General features: G+C 44.5%; 2 protein-coding genes across 19 annotated transcripts in view; one reads left to right on the top strand and one right to left on the bottom strand.

Annotated features, from left to right (window-relative positions):
* Nucleotides 1–148: 148 nt before the first annotated feature.
* LOC125718669 (phosphatase and actin regulator 4A-like) overlaps nucleotides 149–22,938 on the bottom strand; it is a 36,524-nt gene continuing 13,734 nt past the window's right edge. For 2 of the 18 annotated variants that reach the window (XM_048992621.1, XM_048992620.1), the window contains 12 exons: nucleotides 16,273–16,440; nucleotides 16,061–16,141; nucleotides 14,688–15,908; nucleotides 13,058–13,489; nucleotides 11,062–11,818; nucleotides 10,200–10,399; nucleotides 9,501–9,672; nucleotides 7,819–7,874; nucleotides 7,509–7,570; nucleotides 7,198–7,335; nucleotides 6,975–7,051; nucleotides 5,100–6,846 (listed from right to left, as the gene is read on the bottom strand). In XM_048992621.1, coding sequence (XP_048848578.1) covers nucleotides 6,831–6,846; nucleotides 6,975–7,051; nucleotides 7,198–7,335; nucleotides 7,509–7,570; nucleotides 7,819–7,874; nucleotides 9,501–9,672; nucleotides 10,200–10,399; nucleotides 11,062–11,818; nucleotides 13,058–13,489; nucleotides 14,688–15,908; nucleotides 16,061–16,141; nucleotides 16,273–16,440 — 3,380 coding nt within the window. In that variant the 3' untranslated portion in view covers nucleotides 5,100–6,830. Of the gene's footprint in view, nucleotides 4,759–5,099; nucleotides 6,847–6,974; nucleotides 7,052–7,197; nucleotides 7,336–7,508; nucleotides 7,571–7,818; nucleotides 7,875–9,500; nucleotides 9,673–10,199; nucleotides 10,400–11,061; nucleotides 11,819–13,057; nucleotides 13,490–14,687; nucleotides 15,909–16,060; nucleotides 16,142–16,272; nucleotides 16,441–22,938 lie in introns of those variants that run through there. The other 16 variants (XR_007384873.1, XR_007384876.1, XR_007384877.1 and 13 more) reach the window with 16 other exon arrangements.
* On the top strand, nucleotides 7,883–9,370 carry LOC125718670 (DNA-binding protein HEXBP-like). Its single transcript, XM_048992622.1, has 2 exons — nucleotides 7,883–8,931; nucleotides 9,100–9,370. The coding sequence occupies exons 1-2, from the start codon at nucleotides 7,944–7,946 to the stop codon at nucleotides 9,279–9,281; spliced, it is 1,170 nt and encodes a 389-aa protein (XP_048848579.1). The 5' UTR covers nucleotides 7,883–7,943; the 3' UTR covers nucleotides 9,282–9,370.

Below are 22,938 nucleotides of genomic sequence, written 5' to 3'. Positions count from 1 at the left end.
AGTAAGTTGTTGCGGCTTTTGGGTACTTCCACTGTTTCCCTGGAAGTTACATCCATAATCGTTTCCAGAGTAAGCGCTTCCAGGAATGCTCTACTAACACATTGCATTGTGGGATTTTTACAACAAATACATTATTTGGACAAAAGTATTGTGTCACACTATTTAATTATTGAATTCAAGTGTTTCATTAAGACCCAATGCCACAAGTATATAAAAGCAAGCACCGAGTCATGCAGTCAGGTTTACAAACATTTGTGAAAAATGGGTCAGTCTGAAGAGCTCAGTGACTTCAGGGGAGGTGCTGTCATAGGATGCCACTTGTCAGTTCATAAAATTTCTTCCCTGCTAGATATTCCACAGTCAAATGTAAGTGTAAGTGTATTATTGCAAAGTGGAAGCATGTAGGAACGACAGAAACTCAGCAATGAAGTGACAGACCATGTAAAATAACAGAGAAGAGTCACCCAGTGCTGAGGCACATAGTGTATAAGTCACCAACACTCTGTTGACACAGTAACAGCACAGATCCAAACTTCCTCTGGCATAAAGCCCAACACAAAAATTGGGCGCCAGAAGCTTCATGGAATGGGCCTCAGTGGCCGAGCAGCTGCATGCAAGCCTCACATCACCAAGCGCAATGCCAAGCATCGGATGCAGTGGTGTGAAGCACGCCGCCACTGGACACTGGAGCAGTGGAAATATGTTCTGTGGTATGACAAATCACACTTCCATGATTGACGAGTGTGGGTTTGGCGGATGCTAGAAGAATCATACCTGTCTGACTACATGGTGACAAATGTAAAGTTTGGTGGAGGAGGGATAATGGTGTGGGGTTGTTTTTCAGGGATTGGGCTGGGACACTTAGTTCCAGTGAAGGGAACTCTTAAAGCTTTAGCATACCTAGGTATTTTGGACAATTCTATGCTTCCAATGTTATGGTATCAGTTTGAGGAAGACCCTTTTCTGTTCCAGCATGACTGTGCCCCAATACACAAAGCAAGTTTCGTAAAGACAAGGTTTGGTGAGTTTGGTGTGGAAGAACTTGACTGGCCCACACAGAGCCCTGCCATCAACCCCATCCGACATCTTTGGGATGAACTATAACAGAGATCGTGAGCCAGACCAACATCAGTGTCTGACCTCACAAATGCTCTTCTGGATGAATGGGCAAAAATGACCACAAACACACTCCAAAATCGTGTGGAAATCCTTCCCAGAAGAATGGCAGCCGTGACGGCTGTGGAAGGGCGACCAGCTCCATGGATTCCTCTGGTTTTTCCCCCACAGTCCAAAAACATCCTGAAGCTGACTGGCGTTACCAGTTTGTCCATAGGTGTGCATGTGTGAGTTGGTGTCCCATCCTGGGACAGGCTCCTGAGGCCCCGCAACCCTAAACAGGGCAAGTGGTTACAGAAGATGGATCGATGGGTGGATTTAGAATGTGATGTCATAAAAGTGTCTGTGGGTGTAATGGCCTGGTGTCCCAATACTTCTGTCCATACAGTGTAACTATGTGTCACAAATTGCATTTCTCAATTTGCAGCATTTGGAAATGAAGCATGGGTACAAACCATTCTCACTAAAGTGTTATCTGAATGTACCTTTGTTAGTGTAGATCACGTGTTGTCGTTTGGTTAAGGTGTTTTAAGAATGTGTAGCGTTTTGACCCTAATTTGCCACTATAAAATGTAATGATCGAGACCTGATGGGAATGAAACAGACTTTGGGCAAAATACCCTTGACAAGGACAACAAAACAATGGAGAAAAATATTTCAGATGGAAATGAAAAAAAAAAATACAAAATAAAAATAAAATATAATGGAGAATATTATAATACTTGGAGACTTCAATATACATGTGGACATAGAGATTGATGCCTTCAGCAAAAGATTCCTGTCCCTCTTGGACTCTATTGAATGTGACCAACACGCAACAGGACAAACGCATGTTCACAGTCATACACTAGACTTGATTATTACTCACAGAGTTCATGCTCATCATGTATCCGTTTCTCCTTCTCCGACCATTTTCTAATCACCTTCGTGATTGAGCCACCCTCTTTGACTATCGCAGAAAAGATTATCAGGATACGTCACCTACATGATCAAAATTCCCTACGATTTATTAATGCAGTGTGTAATGTGAACTAGTACAGATGGCAGTGAAGTCACCCATGACTTCAATACAGTGGTTGGTTAGATTTTAGATGAAACAGCTCCTTTGAAAAATAAGGTGGTAAAAACCACCAGACATTCCCCATGGTTTAATGATCACACACACTCATGTGAGTAGGAGAGCCACAGATTGGAGCACAAATGGAAATCCACAGGTGAAGAACTGTTCAAGTCGGCATGGTCTGCCAGCCTGCAACAATACAAGCAAGTCCTTTAGAGGGCTCATTCAGCCTATTATTCTAACCTAATTGATCGCAATAGAAATAACTCTCGCTACATATTTATGACAATAGCTCATCTAACAAATAAGGCAGAACCTCTGCTACTGAGTAATTTCAGAAGTGAACATTTTATGAACTTCTTTAATAATAAAATTACAAACATTAGACTTCAAAATAGCTCACAATTAAGTTAGATGCAAATGGAACGTGAACACACCCTTAATGTTTTTGTCAATGAATGAACAATAGGGAAAAACTATAATAACTAAGATCAAATCAACCATTTGTCCACTGAATCCAATCCTCGCTAAGCCTCTTAAAGAATCCCTGGGTGTTCTGGTAAGACCTATAACTGCCATAATGAATACGTCCCTGTCATCAGGTGATGTCCCTCACCAACTTAAAGTTGCAGTAATCAGGCCACTACTGAAGAAGCCAAGATTGGATCCACATGAGCTCAGCAATTACAGACCTATTTCTAACATACAGTTTTTGTCAGAAGTTCTGGAGAAGATTGTTGCTGCTCAACTTCAGTCATACTTGGAGAGACACAACATACTGGATTGTTTCCAGTCGGGCTTCCGCCCGAGACACAGCATTGAAACTGCCTTGAGTAAAGTCGTAAATGACATAATGACAACTGATGCTGACTCCTAATTCTTCTGGACCTTAGTGCAGCTTTTGCCACAGTTGACTATTCTATCCTATTACAAAGACTTAGAATTGCGGTTGGGTTGGGTGGAACGGTGTTAAAGTGGTTCAAATCATATTTGACTAATCGTTGTCAGTATGGTCAGCTGTCAGATACTCCATCGTCACCAGTCATATACGGAGTACCACAGGGACCAGTGCTTGATCCTCTATTGTTTTTTCTGTACATGCTGCCATTAGGAAACATAATGAAAAAAGATAAAGTTAGCTATCACTCCTATGCCAGCGACACCCAAATATACATTTCGGTTACCCTTAATGACACTGCATCTATTGTCACTTTAGCTAATTGGTTTAACGAAGTCAAGACCTGGATGGCTGAAAACTTTTTATCATTAAACGCTCAGAAAACCGAGGTTCTGCTGTTTGGAAGTAAGTCTGCAGATATGAATTTTATAATCTCCACACTCTTAGTTCCCTGCATTGACTTCCTGTTAGGTTTAGAGCTGAGTTCAAAGTTATCCTATTTACATACAAGGCACTTAAAGGTCTAGCTCCTGCCTATGTTACAGAATTACTTCAAGTTTACAAGCATTCACTCAGGTCACAGAATGCAGGTTTCCTTGTCATTCCAATTATGAATAAAGTGACAGTGGGAGGTAAAGCATTCTGCTACAGGCCTCTGTATTGCAGAATGGTTTACCAGCCTATGTTCGGGATGTTGATTCAGTCTCAGTCTTTAAATCTCAACTGAAGACCTATTACTTCAGTTTAGCTTACAGACTGTAACTATGGCTATTGGTGCTGCTGTACATGCCATTTTTATCTACTATGCTTGTCCATTTATGTGTGAACGAAGGTTCTGACCATCCATGCTTTCTTCTTTCCAATGTGTCTGGATGGCGCCCGGGATGGGCACCATCTGAGCTGGAGTCCTGGTTCAGTCCCACAGAGTGGTGACATCGAGAATGGGACCAGTTGACCTTGGACCCCCAGAGTTTCTGGTTCCTCTCCTCTATTGCCATCTGGCTTTCCTTATTTAATTTCTTTCCTTCCTTTTTCCCTGTATTACATTAAACATGATTTAAGAAAGTATCACAACACATCCATGTAAAGCGCCTCAGGATGACTCTGTTGTGAAAGGCGCTATATAAAAATAAATTGAATTGAACTGAATTGAAAGTACATTCTTGCTAATGAAAACGAAATATGAGAGTCATTGAAAGACATGTTGTTTTGTTATTGTTGCTGAAACGGATACCAGCTGCCAGGGATCCTGCAGAGTGAGGCGAGTAATAGTCTGTCCCTACAGGATTCCAAGGAACATTTTTGCGATTGTCGTGGCCAGAAACACTTGCAGTGGCATTTTTCTCAAATTTCGTGATGCATCTTGCGAAGTTTGTTCCGTTTGTTCTTCCAGGAAATTAGCAAAAAATCTATTTCAGGAGCCTTTTCCCTGGAAGGTGAGGATGGGTCTGCACCCGTGATGTAGGGCACCAGCCAAGGGAGCCTTTTCCCTGGAAGGTGAGGATGGGTCTGCACCCGTGATGTAGGGCACCAGCCAAGGGAGCCTTTTCCCTGGAAGGTGAGGACAGGTCTGCACCGAGGATCCCGTAAGAGGAAGAAATGCTGACCGCATGTAAAAGCTTGGAGTGCAGATAAGCTGTCCTCGTCTGTTATGGCGGTACTGCACAGGAACAGAAGGATACTACTGAGAAGAAACACAGATTTACCCTTTGTCAGCCATGCCAGTTATTCAGTAAATAACTTGCTGTGTAACACAGTCATGCAGTATGGCCATCCTTCTAATAGAGGTTCCAAGCATGGGCACTGGGAACCACATCGCTCAGGGCTAAGGAGGACCGTGTCTCCCCCTTTCTAGGTTCACAATCCAGTAATTCACCAGGCCAAAGGGATGCTGCACGCATTTACCCTTTAAAAGACATGACATTGATGGCCATTGTTAATCCACACACATAAATATGAAACAAAACTACAGTTTATAAGGTCTGAATGTTGATAACATTTAAATGCAAGAAACACACACACCACAATGTGAAATGAAGGTTTATAATCAGAGTCCAAGGAACCCATAGGGAAGTTAACAGCTTAACTGCAGATAAATTCTGCATTGAAAATATATACAAAAGATGAGCAACAGTAATTCACAAGGGCACCGCCGCAACACTTTACTCTGTGAGCTAAAAACAAGGTCATCTATGCACAAATCTGCATTGAGGCTAATGCATACCCACCTGCAATGTTTCCACACGTAAGAATGGTTTGCTCTCTTTTTTTCCTGTGTAGTTTTGCTGTGCACTTGTATTTTAAAATCTGGCTCTGACTGTTATGTTAAAACTCATATTAAGGTTTCATCTTCTTAAATTAAAACTGGATCCATTCTCTTTCACCACTAAAATATTTCTCCCTCTTTCAATTAAGTGCAGGAAGGAAGAATTCATTTAGTTTTTAACAATTATAAATACTCATATCTAGGCTTGTGTTGTGGGTGGTTGGGATGTGCAGGCAAAACCCATTGTTACTGGTCACAGGCAGCTTAGGAGGAAAAAGGTCCTATTAGTCTACAACACAGCACCTCCTCCAGGAGGAAAGGGCCCTGCTTGTGTACAGCACAGCGCCTCCTCCAGGAGGAAAAGGGCCCTGCTTGTGTACAGCACAGCACCTCCGAGACAGAAAAAGGCCCTGTTTGTGTACAGCACAGCACCTCCTCCAAGAGGAAAAGGGCTCTATTAGTATACAGCACAGTGCCTCCTCCAGGAGGAAAAAGGCCCTGTTAGTGTACAGCACAGCACCTCCTCCAAGAGGAAAAGGGCTCTATTAGTATACAGCACAGTGCCTCCTCCAGGAGGAAAAAGGCCCTGTTAGTGTACAGCACAGCACCTCCTCCAAGAGGAAAAGGGCTCTACTTGTGTACAGCACAGCACCTCCTCCAAGAGGAAAAGGGCTCTATTAGTATACAGCACAGCACCTCTTCCAGGAGGAAAAAGGCCCCGTTAGTGTACAGCACAGCACCTCCTCCAAGAGGAAAAGGGCTCTACTTGTGTACAGCACAGCACCTCCTCCAAGAGGAAAAGGGCTCTATTAGTATACAGCACAGCGCCTCCTCCAGGAGGAAAAAGGCCCTGTTAGTGTACAGCACAGCACCTCCTACAGGAGGAAAAAGGCCCTGTTAGTGTACAGCACCTCCTAGAAGTGAACAAGGCCTTGTTGTCTTGTGGTTGTTTTTTCCTTCTACTTACGTCTTTCAGACTTCAAAATAAGACTCCAACCTACTGACACTCAAGTGCCCCAAAACTCTAATACCTAAATGTCACATCCCATGATCCTCCACTTCAGGTCCATCTCTTATTCACCAAATGATGTTGAGCATTTCTGTTATATTCACCTTTTATTATTCTGAGTAAAGTTTTGGTTGGTGGTGCTGTTAAATGTTCCAGGACAGATGAAAAAGAGAAGAGAATGAAACACATCCAGCTGCACCTTCTCCTGGGGTAGGGAGTTGCTCCTCACTCTTCAGCCAATCACTGCTGTCCCAGCTGGCATTGGCACATGGCTCACCCACAACGCCCAGGCACCACCCACCACCAAGCTGTGCTCTGACCTTCCACTTCCACCACTGACATGGTGGCTGGTGACATCATCAGTGACATCACTGCTACCATTTATGAAAGTAACTCATTGAGGGACTCCTGAGTTTCAGTGCTCCACATCTTAAAAATTTGGTCCATTTGGTTTCTTCACACATTCTAGTAGGAAGAAGCTCTATGGACGATGAAATCTGTGGAACAGGGATGGCGGAAACATTATCAGTACCAATTACTGCCTGACAGGCACACGGCAATCCGACACAGTAATCATCCTGTGGAAGACTGTCCATGCACAATATGTTCCACCCCAAGTGATCACCTTGTATATTTCCTGCTGTCCTCATGGACATCCATCTCAAGGCTCTTGAAATCATTGAGCTCCTTCCGAATGGCAGCCTGTGGGACACAAGAAATCAGTCACACACAAGTAGCAGAGTCTGTAGTGAGTCCCGTACTGGTTTTTGAGTGAGGTGGCTCTTGTTCCTCTTAGGAACACCCATATTCATACAGATGTCCTGGTGGTCACCCCCACACTACATCACCTTGTCAGCAGGAGTGAGCCTCGTCCAGGGCTTGTCCGCACGCCGGTCATAGTCGTGGGCACTGGTGCACTCAACGTACTCATGGAAGCGCAGAATCTTCCTGGCCTGCAGCTCTGCTACTGTGGGCCTATGGATGAGCTGGAAGGAGGGCGAGCAGGTGAAGCCCATGAGGCAGGCCAACGGATGAGTGCAGCTTAGGGTTAGTGTTAGGGTAAGTGAGAGTTATGGGTCAGTGCAGATTAGGATTAGGGACAATGAGGGTAAGGGTCAGTGAAGGTTAGGGTCAGCAGTCGGCATCAGCGGCGTCTCACCTTCCCTGTCAGTCTCCGTTTGATCTCGCTTCTCTCTGCTCGCCGAGTTTCCTCATTTTTAGCTGTAAAACCAAACAGCCATCATCATTCAGTATAGGGTACATATGAGATACAGGACTCCTAGTCTACATCCCTGCTTAAGCAATGCAGGAGTCTACTCCGTAAGCCAGACAGAGGGAGTTAGGGAGCAGCTCAGAATGCAAAAGGTCAAAGCAGTAAAGGCAGACTGAAGAATAAAGGGTCAAGAAAGAAAGGAGGAGCAGAGAGACCAAGAGAGAATAGCCAGTAAGGAGAGGAGAGTGAGACTCACTCTGCAGGATGTTCCTCTGCTCCAGCTCCTGTGCAGTGGGTCTCTGGCTCAGCCTCCTGTGACACAGTCAGTAGTGCATCAGCATGGCACTACAGGCATGATGTTACAGGCACAGTGCTACGGGCATGGTGTTACAGGCACAGTGCTACGGCACGGTGTTACAGGCACAGTGTTACGGGCACGGTGTTACGGGCACGGTGTTACGGGCACGGTGTTACGGGCACGGTGTTACGGGCACGGTGTTACGGGCACGGTGCTACGGGCACGGTGCTACGGGCACGGTGCTACGGGCACGGTGCTACGGGCACGGTGCTACGGGCACGGTGCTACGGGCACGGTGCTACGGGCACGGTGTTACGGGCACGGTGTTACGGGCACGGTGTTACGGGCACGGTGCTACGAGCAGGGTGTTACAGGCACGGTGCTACGGGAACGGTGTTACAGGCACGGTGCTACGGGAACGGTGTTACAGGCACGGTGCTACGGGAACGGTGTTACAGGCACGGTGCTACGGGAACGGTGTTACAGGCACGGTGCTACGGGAACGGTGCTACAGGCACGGTGCTACAGGCACGGTGCTACGGGCACGGTGTTACGGGAACGGTGCTACAGGCACGGTGTTACGGGAACGGTGCTACAGGCACGGTGTTACGGGAACGGTGCTACAGGCACGGTGTTACGGGAACGGTGCTACAGGCACGGTGTTACGGGAACGGTGCTACAGGCACGGTGTTACGGGAACGGTGTTACAGGCACGGTGTTACAGGCACGGTGCTACGGGCACGGTGCTACGGGCACGGTGCTACGGGCACGGTGCTACGGGAACGGTGCTACGGGAACGGTGCTACGGGAACGGTGTTACGGGAACGGTGTTACGGGAACGGTGCTACGGGAACGGTGCTACGGGAACGGTGCTACGGGCACGGTGCTACGGGCACGGTGCTACGGGCACGGTGCTACGGGCACGGTGTTACAGGCACGGTGTTACAGGCACGGTGTTACAGGCACGGTGTTACGGCATGGTGTTACGGCACGGTGTTACAGGCACGGTGCTACGGCACGGTGTTACAGGCACGGTGCTACAGGCACAGTGCTACAGGCACAGTGCTACAGGCACGGTGTTACAGGCACAGTGCTACAGGCACGGTGTTACAGGCACGGTGTTACAGGCACGGTGTTACAGGCACGGTGTTACAGGCACAGTGCTACAGGCAGGGTTTTACAGGCACAGTGCTACGAGCAGGGTTTTACAGGCACAGTGCTACAGGCACGGTGTTACAGGCACAGTGCTACAGGCACGGTGTTACAGGCACAGTGCTACAGGCACGGTGTTACAGGCACAGTGCTACAGGCACGGTGTTACAGGCACAGTGCTACAGGCACGGTGTTACAGGCACAGTGCTACGAGCAGGGTGTTACAGGCACAGTGCTACGAGCAGGGTGTTACAGGCACGCTTTTATAGGTATAGCGCCACGGATACAGTGTTACAGGCACACTTTAATGTGCTATGCACATGGCATTGCAGGTATAGTGTTACAGGCACAGCATTATGGGTATAAAGTTACAGGCATAGTGTTACGGGTAATGCAGTATGGGCAAAGCGTTATGGCCACGATGTTAAAGGCACAACGCCACGGGCATAACTCTCTATTCTTGTCCGAATGCAGCAACACCCCCATACCGTGTGAGCGCACTGCCAATCTGCATGCGCAGAGTCTCCCACTGCTCCTTGCTGCTCCAGGATACCTCTTCGGAGCCCCGCCCCATCATAGGCCCCGCCTCCATGCCAGCCGACCTCCCACCCAGCTTGAGAGCCATGGTGTCTTTGCGCTTCACCTTGCTGGCTAAGGCACCTGTTGCAGACAAACATGTGGATCAGACCCATAGACTCCACAGGCATCCGTCTCATACTGGGAGCCAGTCGTCCTGTCCCTGGCTAATGCTTGTGCTAAATATCCCCAATACTACAAAAGAGGGGCAGTCAACCAAAAGCAATAGTTATTCCCTTAAAAACCATGGTCAGTCACAGGAATGTGTGGGACTTTAGCAGTTTCTACCAGTCCCAACCTGCGTGGGCCATAGTTTGAGATCTTCATTGTGAAAGACATTCAAAGTGACAGATGAGTGAGGCAAATAGCACATTACACACATATGGCCGTCAACAAGTCAACTAGGCATAAGTGCAGCAAGGCTGTGCAGTGAATGTCCAGGTACAGGTGTAAGCAGTATTGGAGCAGGAGCTACACAACTACTTCAACAAAGCAAGAACCTAATAAGACTATACAGGGAATATAAAGAGACAATTAAAGTGATTGGTTAAAGCTGATCCGTATTTGCATTTTTTGACGTCCTTGTTCCTCAGAATATCAGAAGTACTTACTTGATGTGGTATCATCTTCCTCATCATCTTCCTCATCATCTTCCTCCTCACTCCTGTAGCACACTGGTCCCTCATCTTCGCTGTCGGAGTCTTCTGGGATAGCGGCCACACCAGGGTCCACCACCAGCCCCTGGCGACTCCGCGGCCCCAGCCCCCACTCTGACATCTGCTCTCTCTCATCAAAGTCATCATCTTCAGGCCTGGGATGCCCAGACAGAGAAACATGGACATTATGCAGGGACTCGGAATGAAATATATTTCTCTCTCAGTTCCTGGGTGTCACACTAACTACGAGGTCTGACACACAAAAAAAACAAGACTGTGCCTGTAACTCATTCTATTTAACAAATTCTGAAAATCAACAACGATCTCCCTCAAAATAGTGCCCTACTGAGTTGATACGCAGCCAATGTTCTAAGCAAATTCAAAATGACATCCTTGGCTACTCCTCAAGCCCCCAGCTGTCAGTCTTTTCTAATCACATCTCGTACTTTTTTAATATTGTCAATGGTAACAGTTGTAGTGGATGGTCTGGGCATACATTTCATGTTTCCGAAAGTTCATATTTCTTCAGTTTAACAAGAAACTTCATGGTAACTTATTTACTTTTGCAATCCGACATTTTCGGACCGAGGGTAAGAACACGTCAGTATTTGAAGATGTGTCCACTTGCACCGAGTGAAGCGACTGAGCTGAGCCTTGTGACACTGACAGATCAGAACATCAGTGTGTCTCTCCCCTCCCATTCCTTCCCAAGCTACAGGGTTAGTTTTGTTTCTTGTGTGTGCTAGACCTCGTATAGCTGTACGGGACATAATCAACCATGTCATATGTGAATGCTTGAGGTTTTTATGCGACTCACAGGCGGATGGGCTCCAAGGTGATGGGCAGAAAGGACACACGACCCCCAGGGCCCGGCGGAATGTCTGGAGTCACGTCAAAGAGCAGTGAGTGGGCCCTTCCGGGCTTGCCGGCATTCGGCTCTGTTGGGCCAGGATTGATCAGCGCTTGCTGAATACGAATGTGCAGAGGCGGCTGGCTGGGCGGTTCAGTTGTGGGACTGGGTGGGTCCTCTGGGGTAAAGGGACTAGGGGTGGACAGAGAGATACTGGCAGAGTCAGTACTGGGGGCAGTAACATAGACAGGGCTGGGGTTGGGCAGGAGACGTGGGACTGGAACAGGCACTGGGACAGGCTTTGGGACAGGCACTCGTCCAGTGCCAGTTTTAAGCAGAGGGGCTTCACTATGGGCAGGTTGAGGGACAGGCAGTGGGACAGGATCAGCAGGCTGACCAGTGGGGGGAATAGGGTCAGGAGCAGAGCCAGATGATTGGTCTGGGGCGGAGGCAGGAATTAGGGCAGGGCCAGTTTTTGAAGTAGGGCTTGAGACAGGAGCTGCACTGTGACGAGGCCGGGGAGGAGATGGAGGTATATGGGTGGGCAGCACAGAGGAGATGTCAGCAGGATTCTGGGACTGAGCATCTCCCTTTGCATCCTCTGCCGACACAGCAGGTGCAGGCTGGACCACGAGGGAGCCACGGACTGGAGTTGTCCTCTTGGGGGGCGTGGGTGCCGGGGCCTTGGCAGACGGATGCAGGATAGCGCTGTCCGGTGGGGCCTCTGAGGAGGAATACATAGGAAGGTGAAGCCATACACCATCGTGTTACAAAGTAACAAGCACAGGAATGGAGAGGACCTCTGAGGAGCAAAAGACTATGTTTGAATATATAGCTGTGTTTTTTAATGTGTAATGTTGAACTTTTGGTTTCAATTCCTTTTTTCAAATTAACAAAACTACTGGCCCAGATTTAGCAGCATAACAACTCAAGACTTTGTCTGTGACAATAAATGGAAGGCAATGTAGGCCATGAAGACAGGGGAGCTCCTCCATGCATCCCTCCAGTCAGGGCCAAAGGTAGAACTACTGGACCAAAGACCCAAACTACCAGAACTAAGGCTGGGCAATATATAGATAAAATGTTATATCATGATTATATCATCATTAATATGGACACTAAACACTTGTTTTCTTCCAGTTGTAATGCACTATTTTTACACAAACTCCATCAAGGCATGAGTCTGTTGTTGTTGATATAATTTATCAATATACCTGTCACATGCTCCATAACATTTAATAAAATAGTTAGTCGTCCTGTTCAGAAAAGCTGAAAATCACCCGTCATATTTTACTGTTTCCTACATTCGAATTTTGGAGTATTGTGATAAATAGCAACTGTGAAAAATCACCGAAAAGATGTTTTTTAGGGTATATTGCCCAGCCCTAGTCAAACCGGATCCCTAGAACAAACAGCCAGGCAGTCAGAGGAAAAAACCTGGCAGCTAAGCAACAAAATGTATGTTTGGCATTTTATAGCGTTACGCCCTATGACGTTTTTTTAAGATTTATTCATTAAAATCAGATTTCAGTTTGCAGGCTATTCAATCTGTTGGCTTTTTTCATGCTTTGAATGTATTTAAGGGCAATTCTATGGTAATTTTAAGCAAAAATGGATCATCGATAAAATAATGACTTGAATTATATTGTGATAATTATCAGTATTGTTTGATGTAAAGAAAAATGATCAAGATGAAATAATGTGCCATACCGCCCAACCCTAGCCAACACCCACCGATGTGGTGACTGGGACAAGCCTACATCTCCATCCAAGGGAGGAAGGCAAAGGCAGCAGGACAAAGGTGGGGCCATGCTACCAGACGCTGTCGTACAGGGGAGGGGAGCACAGAGAAGGCCGGCTCCACAACTGAAAGGTCTAGGCTTCATGCTCATACAGTCACCACGTGGGGGTGGGCGCCATCAGACCAGGAGCAGTGGTCTGAGGTCTTCCTGGGCACACTCACCTAATAAGATGGGCATGCTGTTCCGGTTGGAGGGCTTAGGTGGGGGGATGGGTGGTTGCTTGGCTGGCAGAGGTGCCGAAGTAGGCAAGGAGGGAGTAGCTGTATCAAGTGCTCGTGTGGGAGGCAGCATGTGGGAGGTGTCCCCAGTTGGGGACGGGAGGTTTTCAGAGCAGGAAGGAGTCGTATCAGAGCAGAGGGGAGGGTTGGGCAGTAGGGCAGGCTTAGTGCCAGTAGAACTCAAGGGCAGGATGGGGGCCACAGTGGAGGTGGGGCTGATGCTGCCCCCTGGGGACTGTGCAGGTGGGTCACTTGATTGTAGGGGGGAAGGATTCATCAGTCTTTTGGGAGGCATGAGGGCCTGTCTGGGCAAAGGCTCTTTTGGTGTTTCCCGAGGCAACTTGGCATCCAGGATTTGGCGGCTGGCATTGAACTCTGTAGAACAAGGAGGATCATCTGTGTAAATTCAGACACACACGGCTTTTGGAATGCCCACAAATACTGCTTTGGCTATTCATAAACCAAACTACATGTTTGGCAGAACAAATGCTGATGTCTCATTAAAACTCTTACTATTAGAACACATCAACAGATGTGGCATTTCAGCTGGCTTATAGCACATGCCATTGCATCGCTGATGAATGAGGACACTCATCTTGTATATTATTTCCTCAAAGGCTCAGATTAAAGCATGATATTGATCAACAAAACAGACAGATTGTGTGATATTCCATCAGTACTGTAGCGCATCAAGTGGGGAGTAAGATTTTGTTGAACCAGGAAAGTTGTGCAAATTTTGCAAAAAAGGAATAACTCCTTGAGTCATTTATAAACACTCCAGTCTGATCATCTACGTTTCCTGATTTTCCCCAGCTGGACTCTTGGCTAAGGAGCCTCTAGGCTGGATACTGGGGCAGTGCTGTCCTTAGGCAGATCTCCAGCATGCACCTTTACCCCATGCTGCCAATGAAAAGCCAAAGAACCATGCAGATTTCAAACCTGCCCTTGTATTTCCCATTAATTTCTTCTGATCAAGTTTAAACTTCCAAATAACGTGTGATATCCATCCATCCAACCATCCATCCAACCATCCATCCATCCATCCATCCAATACCACATATAGCAAATATAGAGTAGTCCAACATACCCCCCTCCCCCCATGTTTATGTGTGCGTGTTTGGTGTGTCTGTGTGATTTTAAACTGTGGGCTAGAAGGCTGAACTACAGCTGTGCTACGGGAGCAGCAGAAACGTAGTGTGTGGGAGCAGGCAGTCAGAATGAAACTTGGAGTAAATGCGGGATAAATTACTGTTATTATATTCAATAAATACTCCAGCGTAAATTCTAACAAAAATCGAATAGATCATAAATATATACCTCTGCATTTGAAAGAATGTTTTCATGCTGCAACCCTTTCGAATGTTTGTGCCAGTCTGTTACCACCCATACCTTCTCTCCATCCCCTGGGGGCAGCGGACTTTGGCTTTGTGTTACGGATGGAATTTGGCCCCCCAGGGAAACATGATTAGTGACCCCTGTCATAGAAGAAAGCCTGGATTCTTTGGGGGGGGGGCAACACAGGCAGCAACAGTAAAAGCAATTATCAGAGAGCGGAGTCTCCCTGATGTCTTACCAGAAGAGCCCTTGATAAAAGTGTCTGCCTCTGATTGAGAACGTGCACGTGGTGCCTCTTCCAGCACAACCCTTGGCAGGTTGAACCTGCTCTCCATTTCAGATTGAGGCCGTCCTGTACGTGGCTTCACATCTGTATGCTGCTTTTCCCGTTCTGCAGGGCCAATGCCGGATCTTCCGTCTTTTTGCTCTCGCTGTTCTTGCTCCCCTCTTTGCTCCCTGTCTTCTCTCTGGTCCCTTTGTTCTTTCTCCTCTCTTTTATCCTTAGGTTTTCTTGAATCTCTCAGTTCCTCCTTCTTGTCTCTGGGATCTCTCACTTCTCGTTTGTCTTTTGTGTCTTTCCTTACTTCTTCATCCTCATTCCTGTCCCTGGAATGCCTTGATTCCCTGTCTTCTCTTCTATCCTTTGATTCCCTCTCTTCTTTCCTATCCCTCTGATCTCTTGATTCTCTGTCCTCTCGCTTCTCTCTGGGATCTCTTGATTCTCTGTCCTCTCGCTTCTCTCTGGGATCTCTTGATTCTCTCTCCTCTCGCTTCTCTCTGGTATCTCTTGATTCTCTGTCCTCTCGCTTCTCTCTGGGATCTCTTGATTCTCTGTCCTCTCGCTTCTCTCTGGGATCTCTTGATTCTCTGTCCTCTCGCTTCTCTCTGGGATCTCTTGATTCTCTGTCCTCTCGCTTCTCTCTGGGATCTCTTGATTCTCTGTCCTCTCGCTTCTCTCTGGGATCTCTTGATTCTCTGTCCTCTCGCTTCTCTCTGGGATCTCTTGATTCTCTGTCCTCTCGCTTCTCTTTGGGATCTCTTGATTCTCTGTCCTCTCGCTTCTCTCTGGGATCTCTTGATTCTCTGTCCTCTCGCTTCTCTCTGGGATCTCTTGATTCTCTGTCCTCTCGCTTGTCTCTGGGATCTCTTGATTCTCTGTCCTCTCGCTTTTCTCTGGGATCCTTTGATTCTCTGTCCTCTTTCCTGTCCCTGATATCTCTTGATTCTCTTTCCTCCTTCCTCTTCCTGGGATCTTTCTCATCCGGCTGGATATACTGCCGGTCTCTGTCAGATGAGATGTGCCCTTTTTGGTCTTCCCCCCGAGGCAACCAGTTGGGCTTGACCTTAACATTTGTCTCAGAGGGTAGTCGTTTCCGTTCTGGCCCTTGTACACTATCCCTAGACGGGGTGTGACCGTTCTTCACATGGACGTTCTTGGGGCCTTTTTCCGTGCTGCTCTCTAGGTCATAAACAAAAGACAAAAAAGAGGTAAGGTGAGGGTTCATGGGTCTGGGGGTGGGGCCCCTTGGCTGTCTATGTGTGACCCACAACAATGTAAGTTTCAGTTCCTCTGCCATCCTGTCTGAATATCCTTTCATTAGGATCACTTACCATTCTCTGGGACCTCTTTCAGCAGCTTTCTGTCAATCAGTTCCTGCCTTGTCATTCTTACTGACAACTGCCTCTCCAGAACTTTGGAACAAAAATACAAGAATAAACAGCCTAACCAGAAAGTGACAGATCATACTTCTTAGCAAGCTGTATGGTGCTTAGAATTGCACAGTTAACTGAAAGTAACTGAGAGAATTAAATGGTTAAAGTACCTTCTGAGGTTTCTTTGAACTTCTCGCTAGTCTTCTTCTTCTTCCACTTCCAGGGCTTAAAGATCTTGCCAATGGAAAACTTGCCCTTCTGCTTCACAGATGGTGTGCCATCCTCAGAACTGCCAGCGTCACTCCGCATCGTATTGCGCCGAGAGCCGATTCCGACATCTCAGGGGAAAGATGGACAAGGTCAGATTAAGGAGCTCAGTAGCCAGGCCAGAACTGAGGGAGAAATTAGCTAATATTTTTGGTCTTTCAATCAAGTGGTTTTCAAAGGAAATAATGAGAAACCATACAGTAGGTTGACAAAAAAATTAAGAAATAATTACATAAACAAAATGATGCCGTACAGCTTTGCAAACATTACATTGTAGTTGTGTGCATTTTGCAAGGCAGTAGATAAATATTCTACTGATAAACATTTCTGGCCAATTTCATGGCAGAAAGACTGATGAATACTACAATCTAGGGACTAATGACTATTTTTATATGGTTTAATCTATCAACTATTTTACTGATTGGTCAATTAATCTAAACAATTAAATTTCCCTCCAGAAAATCTAATTGACCATTTAACTTAAATAAATTTTATTTGACAAGATACATTTGTCATGTGGCAATTATGTGACAATAAACAGTATGTCAGTGCAGGGACGCCTGCTCTTCAGCACTATATGGATGTTATTTTCACCCACAATTCCATAAGCAGATTAGTAGTATGCCTAAAATAACAATAATGAGAAGCGTATTGTCAGGCCCAAAAGTTAGTATTTTGTATAATTATATTCAGTGTACCTTTATGCTTAAATTCACTTATCGAAGCACCACATGCAATTGTTTTAGTAAATCATGGAAGCAGTAAATACTAAAGTTGCGGTGAAGAAAAGGGACAGCTTAGCAGCTACAACATTTTTTAAAAGAGCAGATATCGTGGTTAAACTAGGTAAAAAGACATTGGTGGGGTGGCAGAACTTGTTGCTGATTAAAGCCCGACATGTTTTTTTTGGTAAATATAATTTTCATTTTTATGTCAGTGAATTTTTTTAAATTAGTCTCCGTTTTCCTTTCACTTTTATTTTACGGTAATAAAACTTGCCCCAGCAAATCCGACGTGCACGAACACACTCACTGGTACCGTCAATCAATATGGAATATTCCCGGATATTACCAAATCTAAACATTTTCTCAAACACTTATTCAATGCAGATTCTAAGGTCGCAGGCAGACAACTTTATGGTTTTAATAATGAGTGTATTTAGTAACTAACACACAGTAAAGGACGAAAGATACTAAAACTTCACCATACTAATAGCAAGTTAATAAAAACATGAATAGACAACACGGTAGTTTTGCCTACTACGGCGGTCCATCACCCAGAACAGCGTCTGTATGTTTTCTCTTCAGGCATCGCTGTGTTATACCACAGCAGCCCTACAGTACTACAATTCTCATTACTCACAAAAAAATAAAAATCAGCAGCCAAATATTGTGTCGCTAGGGCTACACAATATCACATTGAAACGTGAAATACTGTAAATAAATACTGCGATATTTATAAAAAAAAAAAAAGACATAAATAAATGAAGTACAGCAGGATAGAACTTATCTAACCAATAGTGTGTGTCAAATCAATTGGTGGCGTTGCTGCGAGTTGTGTCAACAGACAGGAAGCAGTGCTGACAGATGTGATGTCATTATTGCACATGTGCGCATCACAATGATGATGCCGATACAATATATGGTGCAGCCCTATGGGTGACCAAGAGCTTTACAGTAACAGAAGCCCCGTTTTACTGGCATCCAACAAAAATGGAACATTGTGAAAGCCGAAACCACGATTCAAGATTGATATCTGGTGCTCCCCCATGAACACTGCGAGCAAACCGAGTCTTAGGTGATGAGTCACATGTGACGCATTGTACCCACGCACAGCGGCAGCATAGAAGGTACTTACTGTAACAACATTAACAATGTTATTTACCCTGTGAATCATCCATAAGTTTCAAACTGTGGGTCAACTGAGACTGAAATTGTCCAGCCCAGTGGGGCCCAGTACAGCAGGGGAGTACCCACAATAGACTAAGATATTTTTTTAACAAATAAAATTCTCATTACAGGTTATGTACCGGTACTATATATTACACGGCAAGATGTGTAATAGTATGTTTTTATAATAATATATTTTTCCTTCATCCTTTGCTCTATCACAGGGCTCCAGACCAACCTTCTTTGCTACAAGTGCTGACACTCCTTACTGAACATTTTACTGGCACCAGCACCAAACTTAGGTGCACCACTTACATTGACATGCAACGCAACTCATTCATATTTAACCTCTCTTAACTGTATTACTGACAAATGCTTTTGTAAAAACATTCAATTTACAGAAGTGACAATGGGATGCTTTATTTTAAAAGTAACAGAATGATGTAGCGCTTTAAGAGAAAAACGCTAAATGGTGCTTTTTTAAATAAATGCCAAAGTTTGCTTCTTTGTCACGAAAGGGTCAAGCGAAAGCGAGAATACTTGTGGACCAGACACAGGTAGATGACATCCTGTGCAGAATAGTCCCCAAATTGCGTTATTGCAATTTAGTTTGTTCCAATTACACTGAAGAAAAAAAAAATGGTCAAAATGTTTCAATATCAACATACTGCATTTATTCTCTTTAAAAATTTCAACTTTTACAATAAAGGTTACTTTACAGTGCAGTGATGTCATTTCCATATTCTGTTAAAGAAAAAGAGTGTTTAAAGAAAAAAATAAATAAGGTTAACAACCACGCTTTCAATCTCAGATATCAGTTTGCCACTGTTGTCAGTGATACCAAATAGGTATTACTGACATCAGACTATGGTTCATCATCATTAAACAACTATGTATGGGTTAAAGCCAAAAGGTGTGAATTTCCATTGAACAGGTGTTTGAGAAAATTTTTAGGCTAGAATCTGGGCTTATTCTACATGGATTAACGATGCCAGTGTGTGTGTCTGTGCACTTTGGGCTTGTTGGAATCAGTTTTTTTTATCATAAACTAAAGATGAAACAAAAATGGTGACAAAGATAAAGAAAAAGAAACAAGAAATTAAATAATAAAAACTATTTTTTACAAAAAAATAAAAAAATACTTTGGACTTTAAACTGCAAAAAGAATCGTCATACCACCAAGATCTTTCACCTTGCTTAATCACAGTATCTCCCATTTTAAAAGATGTTGTGTCTGCTGAGCTGTCCCTTTCTTCACCGCAACTTCAGTGCTTAATGCTTTCGTGGTGTACCATGCGGTGTGCTCTGCTTAAGCAAATTAATGAGCATAAGGACACGCCGAATTTATAGAGATTATTAAGTTTTGGACAATTTGCCTCTACTACTAATCTGCTTATTGGGTTTAAGTAACGTCAATGTCTGTATACTGCAGGAAAGTCAGCTTCAATTATCCAAAGCCCTGAAATGACATACAGTTTGTTGTTATCAAAATAAAATTAACAAAAATGCTCAATTTAATTTTCTGGGGGAAAATTATTCATTTAGATGAATCAACCAACCGGTTGAAAGACAAAAAAAAAAATTGTCTCTTCAGAATTAGGCTAAAACGTTGGCACCCCTTTCATTTTAGTAAGGGAGTACAGTATTATTATTCTTATCGTTATATTTAATATTGGTAATCAGTGGTGTCGGAGGGGCATGGATCCCATTACAGATTCAGGGGGCCCAGCTCTTTGTAGGGGCCCCAAAATTCCTCCACTCCACTCGGGAAAAATAACCTGAACGACTGACATTTTCTCAGGCGGCCCGGGAGGTCTAGCTACTCCCCCGTCAGTAATATATGACTGCATGGAATTTATGAATTAAACTTTACTATATATGTATGCGCATGAAAATCACATATATAGGATCCACAGATGATTCGCTATTATATGCAGTAGGAATATATCACCCATGGATATGAGGGAACCACTGTACCACTGTTCTGCAAAAATTGATAAATCTACTGATTAATTGGTGTTCAAAAAAAAAAAAAAAAAAAAAAAAAAGGTTTCTGTGGTTGTGAATAAGCAACATTTCTTTTGCTGCATAATTAATAGATGCTATGTAATATACTAATATGTGCATGTACGTGTGTGTGTGTGTGTGTGTGTGTGTGTGTGAGAGACTACGCAAATGCATCACACGTACACACATAGACACACAGACACAGAATCACACCTCTTCTTGGGGCAGGACCGTGTGTTGTAATGCTGCACCAAACCAGGTGTGGACATATCCAAATGTTAACAAAAAGTCTTTGTTAATGTATTAGTCAGCTTTGTTCAGCAGACACAGAGCAGGATTGGGAGCCTCGCATCACTGCAAGGAATTATGGGTCTGCGTAGGCGTATATCTAGACGAAACAAAATCTGAAACTATGTAATGTGAACACTACGGAATACTCCTGTGTGGCGCCTAACAAAATAATACACTATTATTTTATTTGAAAATAAATAACATTGTACACACACACGCGCGCACACACACACACACAGACAGAAAGCAAAACATGAAAGCAGGAAATAAAGAATAGGAATATACCAGATAGATGTTTATACTTGCTAACGGGGGTGAGGGGAAGGGCTGTTGGTGCTGATTAGAATCAGAGGAACTACACGACACAGTTTTTTGGTCACGGTGGTGGTCAACGGGCCGGATAAAATTATGATCTACAAACGTGTAGCAAGCAGTCTCAAAACGTCTAGAGTAAATAAATATATTTAACACAAACTTTACAGGGAAAGTCACCAATACGTCACTCATAAGCTGCTACAGGACCTTCATGTAGCCAAGATTTTGGTGATCAGATATCTGGGATCAAAACAAACTGCCACCATTGCTTCCTATGTACTTTTATAATGTTTCTGCAAATGTTCCAAACTGCATTTTGCAATGTCTATAATTTGATGTCAAATTACAAACTTCACATAAATCTGACATATTTACAAAGTGCACTAAGATTAAGATGAGTTTAATGCCAAAACAAATACAAGAAATAATTGATTTGCCATGAATTAAGTGTATGATATTGAATGAAAAGTGTGACCATGCCCCAGTCAGTGAAAGTGTGTTCCCTACCCTTAGACCTGCAGAGGCAGAGCGAAGCCTGGGGTTGCCTCATTTGAGGTCTTCTAACTCCACACTGAAAGAGCAAGTGAGACGTTTGTGGAGCCCGGAACATCTTTCTTTTGTCTTCTATGACCTTAGCTAGCATCTTAAATCACATGCTGGCACTCTAGGGTTTTCAGAGCATGTTATCCCAGTCGCTGCTGTTAAAGTCAACAATAAAAGTTGGGACATGAGGGAATGTCAGTATCTAGGAAAAGTACAAGACAGGGCAAGTCTGTCATTCCAGTGGGGTAAACAGGTTGGCTGAAAACATTCCAGAAGGCAGGAGCAAAAGGCAGCTGGTCACGAGGGGCACTTCTCAGATGGAAACAGAGCCCATGCATGTGCTGACATAGCTGGATTTTGGACTGTGCGGACACAAAATACATGGCATCAAGTCCTGCAGTTTTTGTAACCTTTTTGTGGGAGTTTTGCACAATATAAAATGTCGTACTGACTGTACTGAAATTCTGCAAATCCAAATACTCCTTATGTCACTTCTCTCTGAAGGGGGCAATATCAGGCTATGTTTTCCAGTATTGCTTGTCATTGGTCTGCAACAAATAAACTACTTTAAAATAGTTCTATTAAATTTTATTTAAAAAATTTATTATACCTGGGCACTACAATTCTAAACTAGATAAGTAATTTCCTCACAAGGTTACAGCATTAATTCCTTAGAGTATTTAAACATCAGCAGACTACCTTCTTGTGGACCACACCAGCTACAATAGTTTGTTATTAGGCCTGAATTATGTTTAGGCATATACTACCTGGATATACATGGAAACCGTCAAACGAGACAGCCCTCCTGACTGATGCACATAACGGGGAGAACGCTTGGAGCCCCAGGCAAGTGTGTGTGAAGGTGGTACCAGAAGCTGACCGTACGCAGTGACAGCTGGGGGCAGTGGTAACGTATACACGAACGGCAGCCAGGGCGGCGCTGTGGGGAGCAGAGGCGTTGGGGTGCTTCCGTTAGCATTGACAGAGTATGACACAGGGCACTGCTACGGCCATGAAGGCTATGGGCCGACGTCACACTAGGAAGCATCAGGACTGTTGCTAACCAGAATGTCACATACGGTGATTGATTTGACTTACAGATAAATGTTCAGTTATTGCGCCCCCGCTATATTGCGGATTTATCCCCAACGCATCACAGTTCTCTGCGAAGTGTGTGTGTGTGTGTGTGTGTTATATATATATATACACACACACACACACACACACACACACACACACACACACTACATATTATTATTATTAATATTATGTCACTCATATCCTTAGCCCAACATCCATATATCATATGTGTTTACAAAGTGTGTTTTAATAAGTTTACATGTGTTTAAAGTACGTGGGAGGGGTATTTTAAGACTTAAACCATTAAAAAAAAAAATGTTTATTTATATGGTCTTTTTGTATTTCAGATTTTCACCTATCACTGATAGGTCTGAAACGTATCTTCCGCGATAGGTCACTGCAGCTCATTTCATTTGGATTGATTATTGTCTTTCATCTGGCAAT

The sequence above is a fragment of the Brienomyrus brachyistius genome, chromosome 23 (genome assembly GCF_023856365.1).
Source record: "Brienomyrus brachyistius isolate T26 chromosome 23, BBRACH_0.4, whole genome shotgun sequence".
Classification (NCBI taxonomy): domain Eukaryota; kingdom Metazoa; phylum Chordata; class Actinopteri; order Osteoglossiformes; family Mormyridae; genus Brienomyrus; species Brienomyrus brachyistius.
Note: the sequence above shows the minus strand (reverse complement) of the source record. Positions and strands in the feature narration are given on the sequence as shown.